Source organism: Carassius gibelio, chromosome A5 (assembly GCF_023724105.1).
Source record: "Carassius gibelio isolate Cgi1373 ecotype wild population from Czech Republic chromosome A5, carGib1.2-hapl.c, whole genome shotgun sequence".
Classification (NCBI taxonomy): domain Eukaryota; kingdom Metazoa; phylum Chordata; class Actinopteri; order Cypriniformes; family Cyprinidae; genus Carassius; species Carassius gibelio.
The window spans coordinates 26,776,239-26,797,913 of NC_068375.1; the positions used below are offsets into that span (position 1 = coordinate 26,776,239).

The window sequence follows — 21,675 nt, forward strand, 5'->3', positions numbered from 1 at the left end:
TTTGTTAAGTGTTCTGTTGACTTTGAATAGATTTATAAAGCAGACAGTGGGTAGAACAGGCTGCTCAGGTGTCTAGTTGGGGTCACTTGAATTCACACAATCTATAATAAATAGCACAAGGAAAGAATAACAATTTATAGTATAATAAAAGTGATTTAATAATTATAAAAAATAAAATTACATTCCATAAAAAATGCATACTACTGTTAAAAAAATTGGGATCAATACGATTTTTTAAAGATATTAATAGTCAGTAACATGTATTAAATTGATCAAGAGATCGGAAATACATTTATAATGTTACGAAATATTTCTATTTGAAATAAAGGCATTTTTTTTTTTTCTTCAAAGAATCGTGATAAAAAGTATCACTGTTTCCACAAAAATATTAATCAGCACAACTGGAGTAATGCACTGAAGTCTGGAGCAATGGCTGCTGGAAATTCAGTGTCAAATTTATCAGAAAAAATACATTTTGAAAAATATTAAGATTGTAATAATATTTCACAATATTATGGATTTTTGGATCAATTAAATGCAGCCTTAGTGAGCATAAGAGGCTTTTCCAAAACAATTAAAAAAGTTCTGACCCAAAACTTTTTTGAACTGGTGTATAAAGTCATTTAAATATAAATCACAGTTATCTCACTAAACTTGTTAAACTAAGCTTTATTACAGTAAATTGAAAAATGTGGAAATGGAAAAAATGCATGCCTGTCAGTCTTACTGAGAGCAACAGGGCAAGTTTTACAGGTATTTATAGAATTGAATGACACATCATTTGGACCACTGGCCTTCATGCCATCTTGTCAAAACAGGTAACATTACGTCAGTTCTGAGTAGAAATATACCCAGCTCCCAACTAAAGACATGAGCGCCCTTTCAATCACTTGTCAAGAGGCTTCTATAATTACATCCAAATGGAGCATACAAAAAAACAAGGAGTCCTAAACTTTAAGGAGGGGAAATATTTGGAGGGAGAAAATTTGATAGTGACAGATGTGCAGTCTGAGAATGTGACAGCACGCTGAAGCTCTTTCAGGGTCTGCTCCAGCAGGGACAGTTGATGTCTCGTCTGATCACACTTCAGCCCTTAACCAGAGTCCTGCAGGGCTTTATAGTTTTAGCTGTCTGTCCATCCGTCACGCTGTCTGAGCCTCAAGTCATTTTGGGACAGGGTTTCATAAATGTCCGAACAAACACACACACTTTCACACTTTAATTTCCTCACCTTCAGATATTCTTTCACACCAGCATAGAAATGGAAGGTTCTAGACCCATAAACTTGCTCAACATATCACTCTGAGCCCAACATAAGACCCTGTCAAAGTCAGAACGGCCACTTGAACGATCAAATTCCCCTGCAACCTACAGTTCTTCACACGGTCCCATCTGGTTTGACCCCAGCAGCTGCCGTCAGTCGCATTTTGGCCTCAGAGACGTGGAAAGAGAATCTACATTCTGTCAAGTCAATAAGATTAGTGGAGATATTCAATCCTTGTGTCTCAATCTGCCATAAGCACCTTGAAAATCCAGACCAGACACTGTAGGATATCAGTTCATTTGTTTGGGAATGTTGAAGTCAGCTAGTCTGTTCTCCTGGGGTCATGCGAGTCTGTTAAAACAACTTGTTAAATGTAACACGTTTTCAGCCACCAGACATTTTAGGTTCCACTCTGGTATATACATATATATATATTTTTTTTTTAGTAGATGAGCTGGGTTAATGGAGTCTTTGACCAACTGCAAACCCTGCTATCTGAATGTATTTATCTTCAAGTACAGGAACTTTTTATTTTAAAATTAAAATGTATTTTCTATTTTTCTCCCCTCACTCTCTTCACAGATCTGCATTTTCATCGGAGAGACGCTGCTCTTTTTGAACTGGGCCATTACAGCGGACATTTTAATGGTTCGTATTGAAAGCCTGTATTTATCTGCTGCATCGAGTGGAAACGTTAAAGCTTTTAACCGTAACAAAAGTGGTCATCTTCTCAGGCTAGTTTCTTATTTTGAATGGTGGGATGCATGACGACGAGGTTTGGGATAGCTTGGGTGGGGCCCAAGACAAAATTGCTGCCTTTGATTGCGCTTAATGGAAACGCCACTCATGGAAAATAAAACGAAATAACATTTTCAGTTCGAGTAGTTTTGCCTGAAGGAGGCGAGTGAGTTAGAGAGACTGAGAGAGAAGAGAGAAGCAGTAAACAGAGGGTGAAAGATTTAGCAAGAAAAGCTGTCATGAAGTCGAGTCAGTCAAGGTCTTACTGCATACTTAACTCCAGTCAGCTTTGGTCAGTGTAAAGCGCTCTGACAGCATCTGCTTAAGTGAGCACTCGTGGTACTTTTATTTTCCTATTATGATTTAATGTGAAATTCTCACAGTTGTTTTACTATCACCTCTGTCTCTCTCCAGTTTGTTGTCATACCAACCAGAAGAGCTACTGCTGTTGCCTTCCAAGGCTTCACCTCACATTTACTAGGGGATGCTGGGAGTCCATACCTCATTGGCTTGGTAAGAATGTCTAAGAATGCTGCCTGCTACTAGTATGTACTGCTCAATATTAAGTGCTTGGCGTGTACAGGCATTATATGGTGGTCTTGGAGTAAACCGATTTCCACTTTTATAAAAAAAACAATTATACCAAACACAATTAATGTAATCATATTAAAGAAATGCTTACATTACTTCACTGGCCAAGCGAGGAAACCAACCCTGTGACGTCACATTCTGTGGTTTGCAAGATTGTGGTGTCAGAGCTCCTAAAACTACAACAAAACATACTTTTTTTCACTCAAATGGTAACATTAATTGTGTTTGTTATATACTTTTTAATTATTGTGGAAATCAGTTTACTAAATAATGTAAACCTGACTCTAACTTCTCTAATATCCACAAAAGTCAGAGTGCGCTAAATTGACAACCATGTGGAAGAATCAGGTTATTGACACTCAAGCAGGTCTGAGAAAAAACATAATGCTAGAAGCAGGAAGTCAACAATTTTGAGCTCTCAAAGCTACACAAAAACATTCATTGCTTCTTTTCTTGTTTAATACTTCTAGTTCCCAATAGCTGATTTACACAAAAGCCCTCTAAAGGTTTTCCCGCTCGCCCTGAACTGTCTTTCCAGTAATACCTTTCCACAGGAGACATGTTTATATACCAGTTACCAGCTCATTCAAGGCTACATTCATCCACAAGTGTTCCCATCAGTCTCTAAAATAATTCTGTGTAACAATAAGCTACGTCGTATCGTGCCGTGTGACATTGTGCTCTATGATTTCGTACGTTGACCCTGGCTCTGTTTCCCATTTCCGATTTCCACTCTTGTTCATGTTAAGAAAACAAAGCCAAACCGATCACAGCGCAGCATAAATTCATCATTCTTCTTAACTCCGGAAAAAGCACACTGTGGTTCCTAGACTTCCGACTCCTGTAGACATTCCTGGCATTCCGAACAGGAGTTCCTGGAGTTGATCCAAGCTAAACAGTAACTCCTGTCAGTGCTTTTGACAGGTTCAGGGCCCTCTGTCATGTAGGACTCAGGGTTCAGACCATTGTTCTCTTATTCCATTGTCACCTTCGACCTCTTGCAACCAAAGTGCATGTGCAGTGTTTGCTCTTTATCTGTCTCTCCCATACACTTCAATACACTGCCATAAACAGAGCAGAAGCTAAGAAGTGGGTGTAATCTACCTGTAAGTTGTTTATAATATATATATATTTTTTATCTCTCCATCAATTGGAATTTGCCTTTTAATTTTCATATGATATATCACCTGTCTAGCAGATGCTTATATCATGAGTTTAATTTTAGATGCTTATGTCATGAGTTATACTCTAAGATACTACATCGAATGAAGGGGATAAGTAGTAAACACTTTCCTAGCTAATATACACTTTTATTCTAAGCGACCTACAATACTGTTAAAAAAAATCTGTGTGTAAGATGTTTTATAAGCTAATTTGATAATTAAAAAACATTCAATATTATCATTGTTTAAAACAGTTATGCTGCATAATATTTTCATGGAAACCATGATACTTTTTTAGGATTCTTTGATAAAAAAAAAGAAGAACATAAACTTTTATAACATTACAAATGTCTTAATTGTCACTTTCAATTAATTTAATGTTTCTTAATGCTGAGTAAAAGTATTAATTGCTTTTTATTTTATTTTATGCATTTTATCAAGTTCCCTTTGTATTATACTTTGTATTGGATAAAAGTTTCTGTTAGATGAGTAAATGTAAATTCTGTGGGAATCTATCCCAAAGCCATTGCTAGCGTTTTTTTTTTTTTTTTTTAATGAGTTCCAAGAGTGCTAAAATGAATTTAGCCTAATATGAAACAAGCAAATACGTGTAGGATTAGAAAAACAAGATTTTTATTGACAAGAATGTCAGGAATGGCCTTTTCCCAAAGACCAGAGGTCAAGTTCACTCAAGTCGCTGTGTTAGAAACCCACCACATTCCATCTGCTCAAAACGCCCTATCTGCTGATAGACAGCTGGACAGTGTGGTTATAATTCTGTTTCATTTGTGGTTAATCGACGTGGTTGCTTCCTGAGAATACAATATTCTTCTACTTACCTCTAAGTTAGTAGCACGGGTATGTCTTCAGAGGAAATGTGTGGACATTCTAGCCTGTCAAATCCAGGAATGTGGGACCAAGTCATGACTCAACAGCTACTTGATAATTTCACTCCGGAGGTCTGGAAGGCTAGTGTGATGGTGGCTGTGACGTACTTCTGTTGCAAAGAAATCTGCCAGAAAAAAACACAGGAAATTTGACATATGGCATTGACAATATAGTTTTTCCAAACATTATACCAAGAGAGCTGTTATGACTGTATTGAAATCCAATAGCTTACTAAAGACAGCTGGAAAGAAATGTAAGAAAACACATTCAACTAGTGAATGAATAAGATTTCCTAAACACCTGGTAATGCTCCATTTCACTCTAACTGAAGTAAAAACTTACAGAGTACCTGTGTGAATCAATATCCTCAGGCATAGTGGGTGGTGTAATTATCTATAAAAGTAGGCTATCAGCTGAAATCTACCATCTTTTGCAAAAAAATAAATAAAAAAACCTCATTAGACACGCACCAGTAATGTTCAATTTCAGCCCTATTTTTATCAGTAGAAATAGTTCATGTTTGGCATCATGAAGGCTGACATATACACACACATACAGCAGTGTGGTCTGCTCACACACAAACACACACACACACATTTGCTTAGCTATCTAAATGGGGACATTCTGTAGTAGTTTTTTTTTTACATACAGCTAGTTATAGATAGTATAACCTAACCCTAACATTAATCTTCCTGCATTATTACAATAAAAACAACAACAACCTCTATTTACTTTATTTTATACCAGTTTTACAAATGAGGACATCCCAAAAATGATGTTTTGTCAGATTTAACTTACTTCTGGGTACACATTTGTCCCCAAAATATGGTTAAGTAGGTACAAAGACACAGAGACCTCACAGTCAGCACCTACTCTCACAGCCTTTAGAGTCAGCATTCCTACCTCACCCTCGAGACTTACAGACACGCTAGTGCTAATAAAGGATTAGCTATGCTAAAGTGAGTCAGACGGACCCTGAGGAGATCATTAGTCCTGCTAAACATCTTTTTAATGCTGCTGTTAGTATCTTTATGTCACATTCTGCTTTATTTGCTAATAATATGCTACTTTAGAATAGCCTGAACAATACATTTTTGCATATTAGCCTTGTCTTCTGTTCAAAAGTCTGTTTTAAATAGTGGGCTTGGTTCTAAAGAGTTTATGATATCAAGATTAGAGTTTGTGGCCTTTAGTGTGCTCATAGTCAATGACAATTTATTTTTAGCAGATGCTGGCATATAAAAATGATTTTTCAAGAAATGGAACGAAAAATATTACCGACTCGTCCCGCACTACAAATTTTTTATAATTTTTATACAATCACATGCTCTCTAAAATGAGGATTTCCCCTGCTAATATCACATAGGAAATACATTGTTTGGTTATTAACATTAAGAACCAGTTGCTGACTACTAACTGAGTGAATCCTAAGGGAGCACACAGCACAAAATTAAATCAGTTTGTAAAATTTTAACTAAACTAAATGACTCCCTGATAGTTTCATGTTTATCATCTTTTTGTAGATATATTGGCTCACTGTTCAACAGATACCAATAGCTTAAGACAAGTTAACATAATTAACCATTCGCCCTATAACTGATTGACAGCACAGCTCTTCAAGACAATATTAGTAAGTTAATTATTACATTAATGTTTGCTAAGAGTTTGCTAATAAGTGCTCTGTTGTTTGTGTTTCTATGTGTTCCTGCAGATATCAGACTCGCTGCAGGAGAGCTACTCCAAATCAGTGTTATGGGAGTTCCTGAGCTTGGGCTATGCCCTCATGCTCTGCCCCTTTGTCATTGTTCTGGGGGGGATGTTCTTCCTGGCCACCGCCCTCTTCTTCCTTGACGATCGTGACAAAGCGGAGAAACAGTGAGTGCCTAAGCCTGTACTCATAACCTTGATAGCAGTAATTCAGCCCAATCTTTCAAGTCATTATTCTTCAAGCTGAACTTGAACTTGAACTTGAACTGGAAAGTCATTTTCCGACAACTATCTGAAAACATCAAGGTGCTTTCCTTTCAAGGGTTGCTAAACAGGGTTATAATTTCCCATTTCCTGAAAATAGTGGTTGTCATGGTGGTTTTGGTAGCCTTTGCCATCTTCGTGTGACTGGTGAATAGCCTCAGGTGGACAGTTAATGCATGAGGATAAGCGAGATGGATAGATGGACAGAGAGCTAGATGTATTCTCATACGAGGCCACTCTGCAGTTTAGTAGATCAAGACCTTCTCTTACTCTAATCATTTTCCATTATAGGAGAGATTTCAAAGTAAAGGTAATTTCAGTAGACTAGCATTAGCAAGACACAAGTTAACTAAGTAATTTTATGAAAGTAGCATTTATGAAGTGACGGCATGAGAGGAACTGAAGGATCAAATAAACCCCAATGTTGTCTCTTGCTATTCAAACTAACCAAACATGTCATTTCACTTTAACATGGCATACATAAGCATATTTGTCCTATATATATATATATATATATATATATATATATATATATATATATATATATATATATATATATATATATATATATATATATATATATATATATATATATATATATATATATATATACATATATGCACATTTAAACATAGCCATTTTAAAACAGACCTTCATCTAAAACAGATATAGAAGAGTCCCATTCCCTTAAAAGGTATCAAATATGATACCCGACTTTTATGACTCACTTTCGTCTTGTATCTAGTGGATTTCCTGTGTGCGTTGCCACTCAAAAATGATTTCCTTCCTGTCTGCTTGGGGACATTTTTAGGCAGGGTGGTATGTTGGATTACTGTGGAAGATCGTCCCACGATAGGTTTTAGAGACAGCCCAGGATGCTGGCTGTTCTTCTCGTCTTGCCATCTGTTAGATTAATGCCAACATGCAGATTCATTATTATAGTCATTTTTCACATAAAGCTACTCAGCAGGATTGTTAAATCTGCTTTTTTCCCTGCTATATATCATATGTAGTGGAATACAAGTAGTGCACTTGAAACCATAGGCACTGGGCTTAAATAAATCAATCCTAACATCTCAGCACAAAATAACGTGACCATGTTTAAAGGTGTTGTGTCAAACAGAATAATATATTACTGACTATTTTAAAGTAAGTTTCCCTGAACACTTCCCACTTCTACTATTGGTCAGGTAAACAGAGATCCCTGCCCAAAACTTTCACAATTGGTGGAGCCAGTGTTGCTATGCCAAGCTGGTCAGATTCTCATACAAACAGAGCAATGCCTGTAAAGAGCCACAGTGCTTTTTTGGGGAAAACCTATGAATGACTTATTGTTGTCTCTTTATTTTATAATGGGATGAGAGAGCATATTTTGCAAACTTCACTTCAAGTGTAAAATAAATTATAACAAAAAATAATTGCACTTTAAATTTAGAACATGATAATAAATCTTCACCTTTAAATTTGGAATAAAATGATGAATAGTTATTTTTATTTTATTTAGAATAAGATAAAAACACTTTTAATAAAAAATAAATGTTTAAATGTATAAATGTTTTATAATTTTAAATAAATATGATATTCGCCTTTGAATTTAAAATATGATAAATAAAAATAATCACCTTTAAATTGACTAAATATGACAAGTGAAGGTATATTCTTAAAGACATTTAAAGCAGTTTACTTGCTCTGTTGGTTGCATGAAAATTGTAACTATATACTATGTAATGAGCTGCTATGTCATGCATGCCAAAATCAGCAGCTTTATATCCAGTTGTTATGAGCCTGTGCAATTATACATTTAACTTTTCCAACAAATACTCTTACCTAACACCCTTCTCACAGATTTTCATAAGCATTGACTTACAAGACAACGTCCAGTCTAAAAATATAATTTTAACTGTGCTGTCTCAAGCCCATTAATTCTTTATTCACAAATATCTTGTTGCATGAATATAGCATCCGTGTTTGTCTTCCTCTATTTATAGACACAACATGCAAAATGAAAGGTGTTCACTGGAGCGGAGGAATATATATTGAGCTTGAAGAGTAATTTATTTCTAGGCTGTTAGCTGTTTTGGGCCGTGAGGGAGCCATTTATAGTGCAGGGGAAAACACTGTGCACCCAGGCAGTCACGCAAAAATACACACACGCACGTATTTGTCTCGTATCCTTTTCTGCCTGGCTTCAGTTGGCATGGTGTCCATAAGGACATACTGTAGATATAATCATCCCTTAACTGGGTGTTAAAGCACTAGCAGCCTGTGAAGTGTCCCCATTGAGATTTGTAATAGAGTGACTGAAATTACAAGAAGGAACTTCATATCACAGGGCAAAAAAGGAAAGAAGTGAAAATGCTGAGATGGAAGAGGTGAACTGAAGTACTTATAGACAGAATTAATGTCTGGTGCATTAAGAATCTGGATCCCCACTAACTTTCATCACTAACCTGACCACTTGTGGTCTCACTGAATCAAAGCACTCCTGTACCTAAACAGTAATATTTCATTAATGCTGTTGTGAATTTGCTTTGTAATTAAAACAATCAAACTTTTTTAACCCAAGGACCCCTAAACATGAACTATTGTGTAACATATAAATCATATTATCTGGAGAATATTTGCTGTGCATTAAGTTCTACCAACTAGGAGTATTTTAAGTCAAATCTTTTTTTTTTTTTTTTTTTTTACTTCTTAAAACATAGCTGTAAAAATAATTGTGATTAATCTCATAATTTCCAACCAGTTTGAAGCAAGCTAAACAACATCAAATGAGTTAAAACAATTGTCTTAAACATTTGTAATTAATATCTTTAGTTTACTTTGATAACCCTACAAAATAAATTAAGGACAATAAGCATCCCAGTTTGAAAATCCCTGCATTAAGAGATCCTGCTGATGTGTAGTGTACAAATGATGAAAAACATTGCACAAATACTGTATACACAATTTTTTCCCCTCATTATTCCATTTTTTTTCTTTCTCCAGAGTAAGCCAGCTTTCCCAACTGCCGTCCATTTAAGGTAAGACCTCACATTCCTGCAAGTCTTCAACAAAGCCCCCCCCCCCCTCTTCCTCTTGAACTGCTATCTTTATGTTCTTTCAAAATAGAAAATACAATGGTTAAAGCTTATTTATTGAAAGGTATTCGGGACTGTAAGGGGAGAAATAATAACATACCACCTTTATGAAATTCCAGAGCTGCACACGTAACTTTATTTACCTTATGTTTTACACACGGAAGTCTTTGTGCATCATAATAGAATAGAATAGAATAGAATTTGTGAAATTGGCTTTGGCCTCATAGTAGCATCACCTTTTCATTATAATACAAATTTTGAGTAGTTTTTTTTCTGCAGATGATCTCCTCTTCAGGCTTCTGTTCATGCCCCCTTCCCCTCTTTCTCTTACACTCACTGTTATGAGCCTGTTTGTATAATTACCATGACTTTGTATGGTCTAAAAGAACAGCAAAGCATCAAAAGAAAGAGCAGGAAAACATCTAACAACATCAGGAAATAGGCTTCCCTGGTTTTCAGTACTTTAGGTGGAGGACAAAGTGAATGAGAGCAGTACACTTAAAATAACTAGTCCTCCAACTTTTCGACTGAGAGGGTGGATTGTAACCGTTAAATGTGGTCATGTATTTTTGTTCTGCTGACACGCTGTCCCAAGTTAGCTGTCCTACTCCTTTTACAGCACCCTCCACTTTCTAATTAGCAATACTACTACTCTTTATTACGTTAACAATGTTATATTACTGCAGTTTAACGAGAAATTTATGAAATATCTCTGGTTGGATACAGTGTAAACCGTGGCCTTGAGGGTTAGCCAGTCAGAGGCATATCAATTAGCATAAATGAGCACGGGATGGCATATTGCCTAAGACACATATAAATGGAAGAAGTTATCTTCCAACCGCAGAGTTACATAACAGACGGACACCCACATACCCGCTATTAGAAAAGGAATTATGAGGAGGCACAGTGATGTGACAGTGGGAGTGGAAGTATGGGAAAAATCACTACTCTGACATTAGCCTTGATTAGGACCAAAGATTTCAGCCCGGAAGGGCTTTCAACCAAAGCAATGAGAAGATATTAGAGGGAACAAATGAGAGATGAAAAGGGAAAGCAATGGAGATATGGACCACTGCCCTTGGATTATAAAGCAAATGGAGGATGTGCTCGATGTGTCCGACACATCCTTTAGACTTCAGAATATTCTAAATGTCTTACTGATCAATTTAATATGTGAATCAATAACATTTTGGAGAAAACAGCAGTAGTAGTAGCATATAGTCCCAATGAGCGCACTGATGATGATCCACTGGAGCTGCAATAACCCAAACCACAGCAGTCTGCACTGCACAGATAAAGTGTTCTCCATATGAAATTAACAGGGCTGTATGACATAAATCTGCATTTTTAAATAAAAAGGACAAACCCCCTGTGAGGTCTATAATTACTGCATTCTCACTGAGTAGGAGTGTGTGTTATTACACAATGAAAAAACAAAACAAATCTTTAATATAATGGAGTAGAGGAGCTTCTAGGCCAGATTATTTGTGGCATAATGATAGACAAATCCCAAACAAGACCCTGGATGCTCCATAAACGTCACTGATGCGATTATCTGAGCATAATGCTCTAGTATTTAACATTTTTTGTTACGTTGGATGAGCCAGATAGCATCTTACATTACTGTAAATACTGCTTTTCCTTTCTCTACAACATTTATTAAATGAGTCAGATTAAAATAATTGTCAAGTGTGTGACAGACACATATTGTGATGTCAGTGGGGCAGCTGTGCGAAGCTTACAGAAGCTCTGGTGTTTGAGGATGGGGCTTGGTTTACCTCACCAGCAGCACCAGACAGATGGCTCAGTGGGCAGTGAGTTATAATAATCAAAATGAAGCATCCTGTTGAGAAGCCAGATACAAGGATGTTATTGCTCCAAGTTTTATTCAACAACTACTGACCCGTCCTTGTCTTTTTCATTCCCTCAGGTTACCAAATGAGAAGAGGCTGCAACAATGAAGCAAAAGTGGGGTGAAAATATGGACAAGTAGAGGAAGAAAAACAGAAGGAATAAAACTTGCAGCTAACTCACTATACGCACACTCAATATACTCTCGAATCACAGCTATCCTATCTTTTCAGTTTTTCCGTCCCATTCTGTGAAGGCCGTTCTGAAATGCTTGCCCTGGGAAACCTGCAGCTGGCAAGAGGTCAGCCAGTCAGCAGCTGGTTGTGCAGCTGTTAATGATGTATATAAAGAGCCACATGGGTGTTTGGAAGAGGGTGCGCTAGCGCGCTCAGTGCCATACTACTGAACACAGAACGGACACATGCTCCCGTTCTGTCACGCTGCTTGTCGAGCTGCACCAAGTGCCATAGCATCACATTCCTAATGGGGACCAGTACCAATGATGCTCACAGCCAGCGAGGGGCTCACCAATACGCCAAAATCCCCCAAAAACTGTAAACACAGAACTGTAGGAATCACACAAGTCACATCATATCAAATACCCAATAAAAACAAACTACATGGTGAGCCCTGCCTTAAGAAATCTGGACGAGGCACAGGTCTGGTCCCTGGTCACTTTTCTTAGTGTATTATTAAATGTATTTTTCCATTCTTTTTCTTAGCACTTACCATTTTAATGCAGTGCCAGTGAAATCACACAGCCACGCATGACACCTGAGATCGTTGAAATCGATCATTGTCTTTTCTCTTCTTGCTCTGACTGTGTTTTTACAAATGAATCTGGAGGGACTCCCTAAACTTTAGCTGAAAGGGACACTGGATTGTAAAAATTATCTTTTTATAATGAAGAAACGACATGTAAATGCTTTCATACTGAGCTTTACTGAAGAGTCTGCCAGGATAAATCATGTAGTGCACCCAAGAGGAGAGCAGAAACACTGAAAAATGTTAACAAGTGAACAAAGCCAAGGTTATCGTCTCTTGTCTAGTGTTTTTCCGTGAGGAATTCCTTCCGCAGTGCCGGGTTACCCACCCAGACAGGCAAACCTTCATTTTAACCGCAGATAAGATTCACAAGCTCAGTCCATTAGAATGAAAGTCTTTGTATGTCGACTTACCTTGGTCATTTAGTTTTACATATCCCTTTACTGGAAAAGAAGAGAGCAGAAATGATCATAGTGCATTGCAGCCAAGTTAATTACCTACACTGCAATCCATCCATTTTCAGAGGTTAAGCTAGATCTGTTTTTTTTTTTTTTTTTTTTTAAATCTGTGAATTTTGTGGAGGGTCTTTTTTATAGCAGAAAACATATATTTGAATATGTTGCATACACTAAGAAAAGCACTTTGCTTTTCACTGAGTAGTCATAAATATGAAGAGATAAACTTGGAGGGTAAAATTGCTACAAATATTGATTTTCGCTGTTATTGGACTGTGTGGTTTCGCTTCAGAGTATAGTTTGTAATATATGCAATTTAAAAGAAGATTTCATCATTAACAAAAATGAAAGCTTTGACAGTGGCAATAATTTGTATATTCTGATATTTAGCAAGATTTTCTTACAGCACACACACACCACTGTCATGTTTTTGCAAATTGGTGTTACCAAATCTGTCTGCGTCTGAAGCCGTTCGCATGTAAATCTGTTCTCATAGATAAGTTGAGGCTTGTTCCCCATCTTGAGAAAAGCACTTTGCCTATAGATTGGAAAAAAGACGATCTAAGTTTGTCATATCATGTGAAATTACCGTCCCTATTTGCCAGTCATATCCTTTTCGCTTTCATCATGTCAGGTGAAAAGCCTTTGAATGTGATTCTGTGTGTTTACACATGCAAATTTATCTTAATGAAGCTTTTGTATTATTATTATTATTATTATTATTATTATTCTTTTACATGTCTTTTTCTTTCTTTTTACAAATATGAGTTTTATAAATATATATATATATATATATAAACACTAGAAAGATAAACTATATTATGCAGCAATTTTAATATATTGTAAACTGCTTTGATGCAATGTATTTATTACGTTTTTGATTTGTTTATTTGCAAGATATTTGCTGATAGATGGAATAAGGGAAAAACAATGTCATAGATATTATGTACAGCTCTGTTTTTGTTTTTAAAAAAAAGCCTCCTCGTCACCATTTGAAGAATCTCTCAGTTGTTGATCTCAGAGAACTGTTTTCATAGGAGCCAATTATTTTACTGGTTCACACACACAGCATGATTTACACATACAAAAGGACATCTATTGTGTACCAACATGTTTGTTAGACCAATGAACTGCTACTTTATTTTGCACAAGCAACTGGGTGTGTGAATAATGTGCTGATCAGGGGGGTTTCTCTTACTGTCTAATTCAATAGTTCTACACTGGCATTTTGTAAGTGCTGGCTTTGAGGGATTATTACCCATTCACTGCCTGACTACTAGCTTTTCAAAGTTATTTTACATGCTGTCAATGATTATATGAATATTTGTTTATTTGTTTGTTGAAAGGCAATGCTCACGGAGATATGGATTAGATGAACGACTGGCTCAATATTTGTAAGGCCGAGTTCATTTTATCAACACAATTCTACTGCTAATGAGCAGTTTTATGACATCATTTTAATTGCTTAATCGTGAGAGTTGAGTATTTCAGATTGCACATTTTCTTGTCATACAAGAATTCTGTAAAGATGAACCTATTTCTGATTTCAAGCTGAAATTAAAAGGTGATTTTATTTTTTAGAGCAAGTGTGATTATAAAGAGAAGTATTTAGGACATTTACTGTGATGCTCCCACGGGGATATACACTTATATATAACTGATCAAAATAAACTTATTTAATCAAAACAGAGCAATACGGTGTCGTCTTTACATGATTAACTTTAATTATTAAATGCATTTGATCTGTCATTTGTTAATGCTATGCATTAGGTATCATGGCCTAACAATGTTCAACCATTTTTCAGAATTCATTAATCTTTTGATTTTTTTTTTTTAAACACCCCATTATTCATTCATTGTTAATTTGTTTATAATACATTGACTTAATAAATGTATTTTAAATTTAGTAAATTTATATTACATATAATAAAAAAAAAAAAAGTCAGATTATGGTCATTAGGACCTGGCTTTTGGAAAGAAACATTATTACTTTTATTCAATAAGGATGCAATGATCTGATCGAAAGTGACAGTAAAGATATTGTTACAAATGAAAATGTCTATGCCTAATAAATGCTATTCTTCTGAACCTTCCATATAGCAATCCAGAAAAAAAGCATAATGGTTTTCACAAAAACGTTACGCAGCACAAGAAGATCCTTCCACACTATTGATTCTCAGAGTGACTAGAGGCAGGATTCCCAATCCGAGAGCTACACTCCTACAGCACATGAACAGCCTCTAATGTCACAGATCCCATTAGCACATACCTGGAGCAGACTCCAGAGCTGGAAGCCCTCTCTATTCCTCTTTTTCAGAGGTAGGAGGAGGGGTGGGTTTCATTTTCATAGACCAGTGTGATTCAGGATTTGGGGGACAGGATAAAGTCCAGCTTTGTTTAGAGAGGCACAGTGCACCTCTGTTGCCCGGCAACAGTTTCTGTGACTCCAGAGAAGAAGAATGTAGATGGAGAAGGTCACCAGTGTGTTGACAAGACATGAAACACCTACATAGCCATTCACTGTTGCTGAAAATATAAGAAAATGCACCAATGGTCACATTCAACAATATTACAGATGAAAAAAATAAAAGTATATATATATATATATATATATATATATATATATATATATATATATATATATATAAGCTAATGGTGTGACCTGAATTGCATATGAAAGCAAATCGAGAAAGTTCACAAAAATCTGCACACAGCTGAGTACAGAATTACCTCAGAAGAAACTTCAGAAAAGCTCCTCCAGACACTAACTTGGCCACAAAAAAAGCACAAAGAACAGAATGGCCAAATATCTCCAAAAATAAAGTTAACCCAATAATGAGGTGTTTTCCTTTAGTTAAACATGGAGCTAATGGCCTCAAACGCCCCAAAATTGCTTGCTGTGGCTGCATTCAGTCAGAAGTATTGATCACGGGAGCTTTTCTAATCACAAGTGACCGTCGAAACTTTGACAGGAAGGTCCTTATCTACTTATAACATTTCAACGTTTGACTGATTTAAAATCTAACCATTCCATTTCAGTATTACACACTAAAGATGATCCATCTTATGTTGACAGCCATTTCAATATTTACATTTGTAAGGAAATGAGAAAAATATATATACTCAATATTCTGAAATGAACAGAGTATATATCAATTTTCTAAGGATGGATTCAAATCAGAAAACTCAGTATTTGTATAAATGAAGTGCACTGATGAAGTGATGAAGACCTTCCTCCACTGGACTCTGATAACCTCACAGAAATGCACTGACCAAGCAAACCAAACCTATTTCTGGCATGACACCATGAGAAAATATTGTCAAAGTCAACAGGCCAGTGGAGATCTGACAGGAAACTCTCGGGTGTAGACAGGATAGAATGGTTCCTTCTACTCAACAGGAAAATCAATGCAGCGATCTCTTTTCCATGGAAGTGATAAAGCATTCTGTGGTCCAAAGAAAGAAAAAATTAAAACATGGATCATTTTAGGGGCACTTTCAAGCCTGAGCAAATAGTTGCTGAGGCTTGTGTCAATTTTTGTTTGGTTATTTTGACAAGTCACTTCTTTTAAGCCATTTTGCTAGTAAGAACATTAAATCCATACATGGAAGCCTCAGAACAGACACTGTGATTTAGTTTAAGACCCTTGTTCTCTATTAAAACAGTACTGAGAAAGGCATCATTTATCCAAAAATGAAAATTCTGTCATTTTTTATCCTCATGTCACTCCATACATGTATGACTTTCTCCTGTGGAAGACAAAAGAAGATATTTTGAAGATGCTTTTCAGTGTTTTTTGTATAAAGAATACACAAAACAAGCTGTTTTCTCTGTAAAAGTCAGTGGAGTACAAAACAACCCCATTAACTTTTATTGTATTATTTATTTGTATTTATTGTATTTAGGGCCGGGACTCGATTAAAAAAATTAATCTAATTAATTAGAGGCTTTGTAATTAATTAATCGAAATTAATCACATTTTAATCGCATATAAATATTTGACCTGAAAACAGTGAGAAGTAATTTTTTTTCACATGGATTTATAGTATACCATTGAATAATGACTGAATACATAAGCTTAAGCAACAAAATACTGTTTATTTTTGTTCAACCAAGTCTAGCAGACCAGTGCAATTTTTGCCATGAAGTGTAGCAATAGCATATTTAGAAACAATTTAGAAATAGTAGATTTCAGAAATCCAGGAAGCTTATAGGTGCTGGAACCTTCTGTAAAGTGTTTTTTTTTTAAGTAAAACACAATACTGTCAATTACATTCAGAACATTGGAAACACTGACTATTAGAAAACATCTCTCTGTTGCTTCAGAGGCCATAAGATACTAAGTCTAACTCTCAATAACCTTGGCCAAAACAATAAAGAGTTCAACATAAACTGTTGCACCAACAAAATAATACATAGTTCAACATAAAGTGTAAAGTCCACGCTAGCTGCTATATGTTTTGCGTTGAGGTGATACTTGAGGCTCGATGTGCTGCAGTGATATGCGAACGCTAGTTGGTGCTTCAGTATAATCGGTCCGCCGAAACAAATCCAGTGAGAAACGTTCCGCGGTGCAAAAATAAGTTATTAAAAATGCGGGAATATTTTTTTCTGTAATTAATTAATCTTTATCTTTATTAATTAATCTAAAATAAAGGGGGGTTGTCTTTATTATTAGAGCAAAAGAAAATGTAAAGAATAACGAAATACTGTTCAAACACAGGCAATGTTTAAGCTGACAAGGTCATCCATCTGATGCCTGGATGAATCTAACAACCATTAGCATCTAGTACAACATTTAATAGCTTATATAAATACAAAAACAAACAGTGAATACCTGATAGCTGGTTTGTATAGGGTGGCCATATGCCCCGTTCATACAGAACACGTCCCGGTCAGGATTTTAATATTGCCTAAAACATCCAAAGCAGTTTGACCAATGACACGCAGGTATTGTTCAGAATTGACCAATTGTGGGGCTGCACCTGAGAAGGTGAGAACTGCAGGGAACGATCAAAGCAACGCAAAGCACGTGTTTGTTCGGTAGTTTGACTTGAATCGTTGCTGCACACCGATCGAAAAAAAGACACCAAAGTAGGTTCCCGAGAGCGAATCGAAAGCATTAGGAGCTGTCTGCTCTGCTCTCTATAGCTCATGAATGTCACACAACCTGGGTATTTTAGGCAATGGCCACCCTTAGTATGTAAATAACAAGTATGAGGGTTTGTAATGTGACTGAAACTTCACAAGCCTGCAACACTAGAAAGAAAAATTTGACTCACACTGCATGATATTTATGTTATCTGATTATGAATGAAGTTATTCTGTGCACGTTTTAGTGCAGTCAGCGTATTTGCTATTCCTCTTCAAATGCCAGAAATACAAAAGGTCAAAGCTAAGAATAGAGCCCTACAACACCAAATTCAGCATAATTGTGCATTTAGGAACTGATATTACACATGCTTAGCTCAAAAGCAAACTTTATTAAATATAGGGATGAAAAAGAACGACACCACACTGATCTGATCTTCTATCTAAAAAATAAAGCCCTGGGGACAAATTCAAACCCATTCACAAATTCATGCTTTCAACGTAATGGAGGCATCCAACTGTATTTCTTCAATGAAAACATGAACTGCTTTTATGGATGTGGTTTCTGAAGTCAGACAGAACAGTTAAATGTACATCTGAGGCCTTAATTCACCAATGAATTAAATATGTGGACATGAAAAAATTTTTTTTCATATTCTTGCCTGAATATTATCTTAAAGCCCCTAACATGTGAAATACACATACTCTGGTATTCTTGTATAGGCCTATAGTTTTATTATTATTATTATTATTAGTGTAGAAGCTTCACTAAAATGAATAAATACAAAAGCATATATTACTAAGCAGTACATTGAATTGACTTTAAAAAGTCAATTTCAAGGTTTCAGTAACCTGGATATGCAGTCCGCAGCTATGCCATGGATAACCAAATTCAAAGTTTTTCTGAATGTAATAAAAGATAATAATAATAATAATACAAATATATTACAACAGTCAAAAGCAGATAGAAATGAGAATAAAGGTAAACAGCACAGCACTCTCATTATGAACTCATTATCTTTAGCACTAATGCAATTAAGAAACTTATAAGCTTGGTAATTCAGACTGACATGCTAAATTAATTGCCAGTTTAAAAATTACTTTCAATTTTCATGCCACCTTGATTTCATCCACTTACGAGCACCGACATGGACTGCAGTGTAATGCAATGTGTTGGTTATAAGACATTCTTGCAGAGGAGTGTGTGTTCGATGGACAAAGATGTGCAACCTAATTAAACTGCTAATGGCCTCTTTAGCACCGATGCTTAAGATGGATTGTACAAGTGTGTCTCGTGGAGAGCCTCATGGTGTTTTAGGGCCATTTGTGAATTTTCTCACATGCATCTTAATGAACACAGCATGCTACATGTGACTCATTTGCAGCACTGCAGTGGAATCGACTAACTACAACATGTATGTATACCCTACTCAACATATGAGCACAGCTGGAGCTGTGCCAAGAAGACAAATGGTGCAGGGCGTGTACATTCTGCCATTCTGTTGTTATTGTTTAAATGAACACAGTAAAAGCTTAAGTAAACCATTTGTGCCAGTAGCTCCAAGTTTTTCCCATATTTTCACAAGAAAGCTTGGCCTAAAATTAGTGCATGTATACATCAGAAACAATCATCTTGTTAAAATTTATATTGTTAAATTTGTATTATTCAGTCGAATTATTTTTTAAGACATTCACCCCAATCAACTGATCTGATCTTATACAGGTTGTGAGAATTTCTCAAGGTCTCTGAAACGTGGAGGGAAGTTCTTTCTCGGTCATCCAGCTTTCCACACTGACATATCTTTTTGAGCTAATTTCCTATCTACACTGTTTAATGCTACAATAACATTCAGAAGAGAAATCTCTCAGTCCCTGGCAATGCCAAAAAGTTCCTCGATGACAAACTGCTTCCCTCCCTCACAAGGAGAGAAGAACACCGTCTCTGTGCACAGAGGCCTGCTGGGCTCTGACAGATAAAATGGCTCCATGCTGAAACTGAGTTTAACCCCAGATCACCTCAAAATACCTTTCTTTCTCTCTACTATTCTTTGCTCACCACACAGGCTGTGCAGAAAGGAGTGTACACATAAGATTCAGAATTTCAAATAATATAAGCAATACTTAGAGTAAATGTGCACAGTTATGGTATGACTTTATGTAGATTACAAAAAAAAAAAAATGCTTATAGTTGAAATACACTTTCATTCCAAATAGATCTCATATGCAAGGTTTGATGTATCATTATATCTACATAAGGAAAAATCTGCAGAAAAATGGAAAAGGAATTTTTATTTTTATTTTATTTAAGTTTTAACCATAAAACACAATGCCAATGTAATGCATAATTAAAAATGTGGGTAAAACACCTGTGAAAAATAAATACAGAAAATGAATTCATATTTACAGTATAGTGCCCTATTTGTACTGACTTTTCTTAGAGTTTATAATACTTTTTTAAACATGTCTTACATTAAAAAAATATATATATCTGACAAGTCAAAATTGTTGTGCAAGTCAATGATTTAACTGAGTTTGTTTGTTAGATAAACATCTTTGCACACTATTATTGATTATTTGAAATGTTGAAATTTGTTAGGGAATGAACCCTGTTTAACCCCTAGCTTTGAATCAACATTTCTTTTCCTAGGCAGAACGTCAAATATCATGTGAAGCATTTTAATTCCGTCTGCATACAATCTCAAAAGGGACATACAAAAAGATAAAAGACAACAAGTTGAGGCTAGTAGTTGAACTAGTTACATGAACACCATTCACTGCTTCTCTCACACAATCATGTATCCGTGTTTATATAATGCATTAGCCATTGAGTTTCAAAGCTGGTTGAGCAACATGAGCAAGCAGTGATTCACTCCACCGGTCCTTAACCCTGTTACACTCACACTAGTGTGACATTCAGATAAACCCTCATTCACAACAACTTGTTCCATAACTGAAAGTGATTTTATAATCAACATCATTTGGGTGTCATCACATCTACACACAACCTGGCCACTCGATTCATTCAATTTAGCCTGCATTCTAAAGTGCCATTATGAAAACTGAGCATTATCCGCCTGGGAGCAACTGTGATGACAATAAAGAGAGCAAATGAAGCAAATGAGGGGGAAAACTTTTTACACTGTCTTGTCACACGCCTGCAGCAAATCTCCCTCTAATAAATACTACTGCACTAAGATGTGACACACACACACACACACACACACACACACACACACACACACATCAATGGGAACAAATGGGGGGCTATTCTGGAGGTGTGTGTGTGTTTGTGTGTGTGTGAATGCACTCTCAGCAGTCTCCTGTAGGCTGCACTTGACTAGGGAAAATTAAAGGATTGCAGCAGAAGCCACAAATGGAAAGAGGAAGAATTAAGTGAAGTAAAGCCTGCCATTTTAGGCTCAAATCTACAGTTCATATGAGCTGAAGAGTCAAAACAGACAGACCAATAGCCATCAATAGAACAACAGACAAAAAAAAAGAAAAAAAAAAAGTAAAGAATAAAGTAATAATAATAATAATAATAATAATAATGTCCTAATTAGTTAGGACATTATTATTATTATTATTTATTATTAAAGTGCCATCGTGACATTTTTATATCATAAATATGTCTTTTTTATATATATTTTTATATTTAATATTCATGAATTAGTATAGTCATAGTAATAATTTCAACCTATTTCCCTTTCAAACTTTTTCTTGTGGCATAAATGGGCTTCTACTGAACATTACACGAGGCCTATCTTTGCAAATATGGAGGGAAAAAAAAACATTTACCAAGAATAAAAATGGAAAT

At 35.8% G+C, this 21,675-nt stretch overlaps 1 protein-coding gene across 1 annotated transcript in view; it reads left to right on the plus strand.

The window, feature by feature from the left end:
• LOC128007905 (sphingosine-1-phosphate transporter SPNS2) overlaps positions 1 to 14,456 on the plus strand; it is a 65,734-nt gene extending 51,278 nt beyond the window's left edge. The window contains exons 9-13 of the mRNA XM_052592841.1: positions 1,847 to 1,912; positions 2,417 to 2,515; positions 6,356 to 6,519; positions 9,604 to 9,638; positions 11,626 to 14,456. Coding sequence (XP_052448801.1) covers positions 1,847 to 1,912; positions 2,417 to 2,515; positions 6,356 to 6,519; positions 9,604 to 9,637 — 363 coding nt within the window. The 3' untranslated portion in view covers position 9,638; positions 11,626 to 14,456. The remainder of the gene's footprint in view (positions 1 to 1,846; positions 1,913 to 2,416; positions 2,516 to 6,355; positions 6,520 to 9,603; positions 9,639 to 11,625) is intronic.
• The last annotated feature ends 7,219 nt before the right edge of the window (positions 14,457 to 21,675 follow it).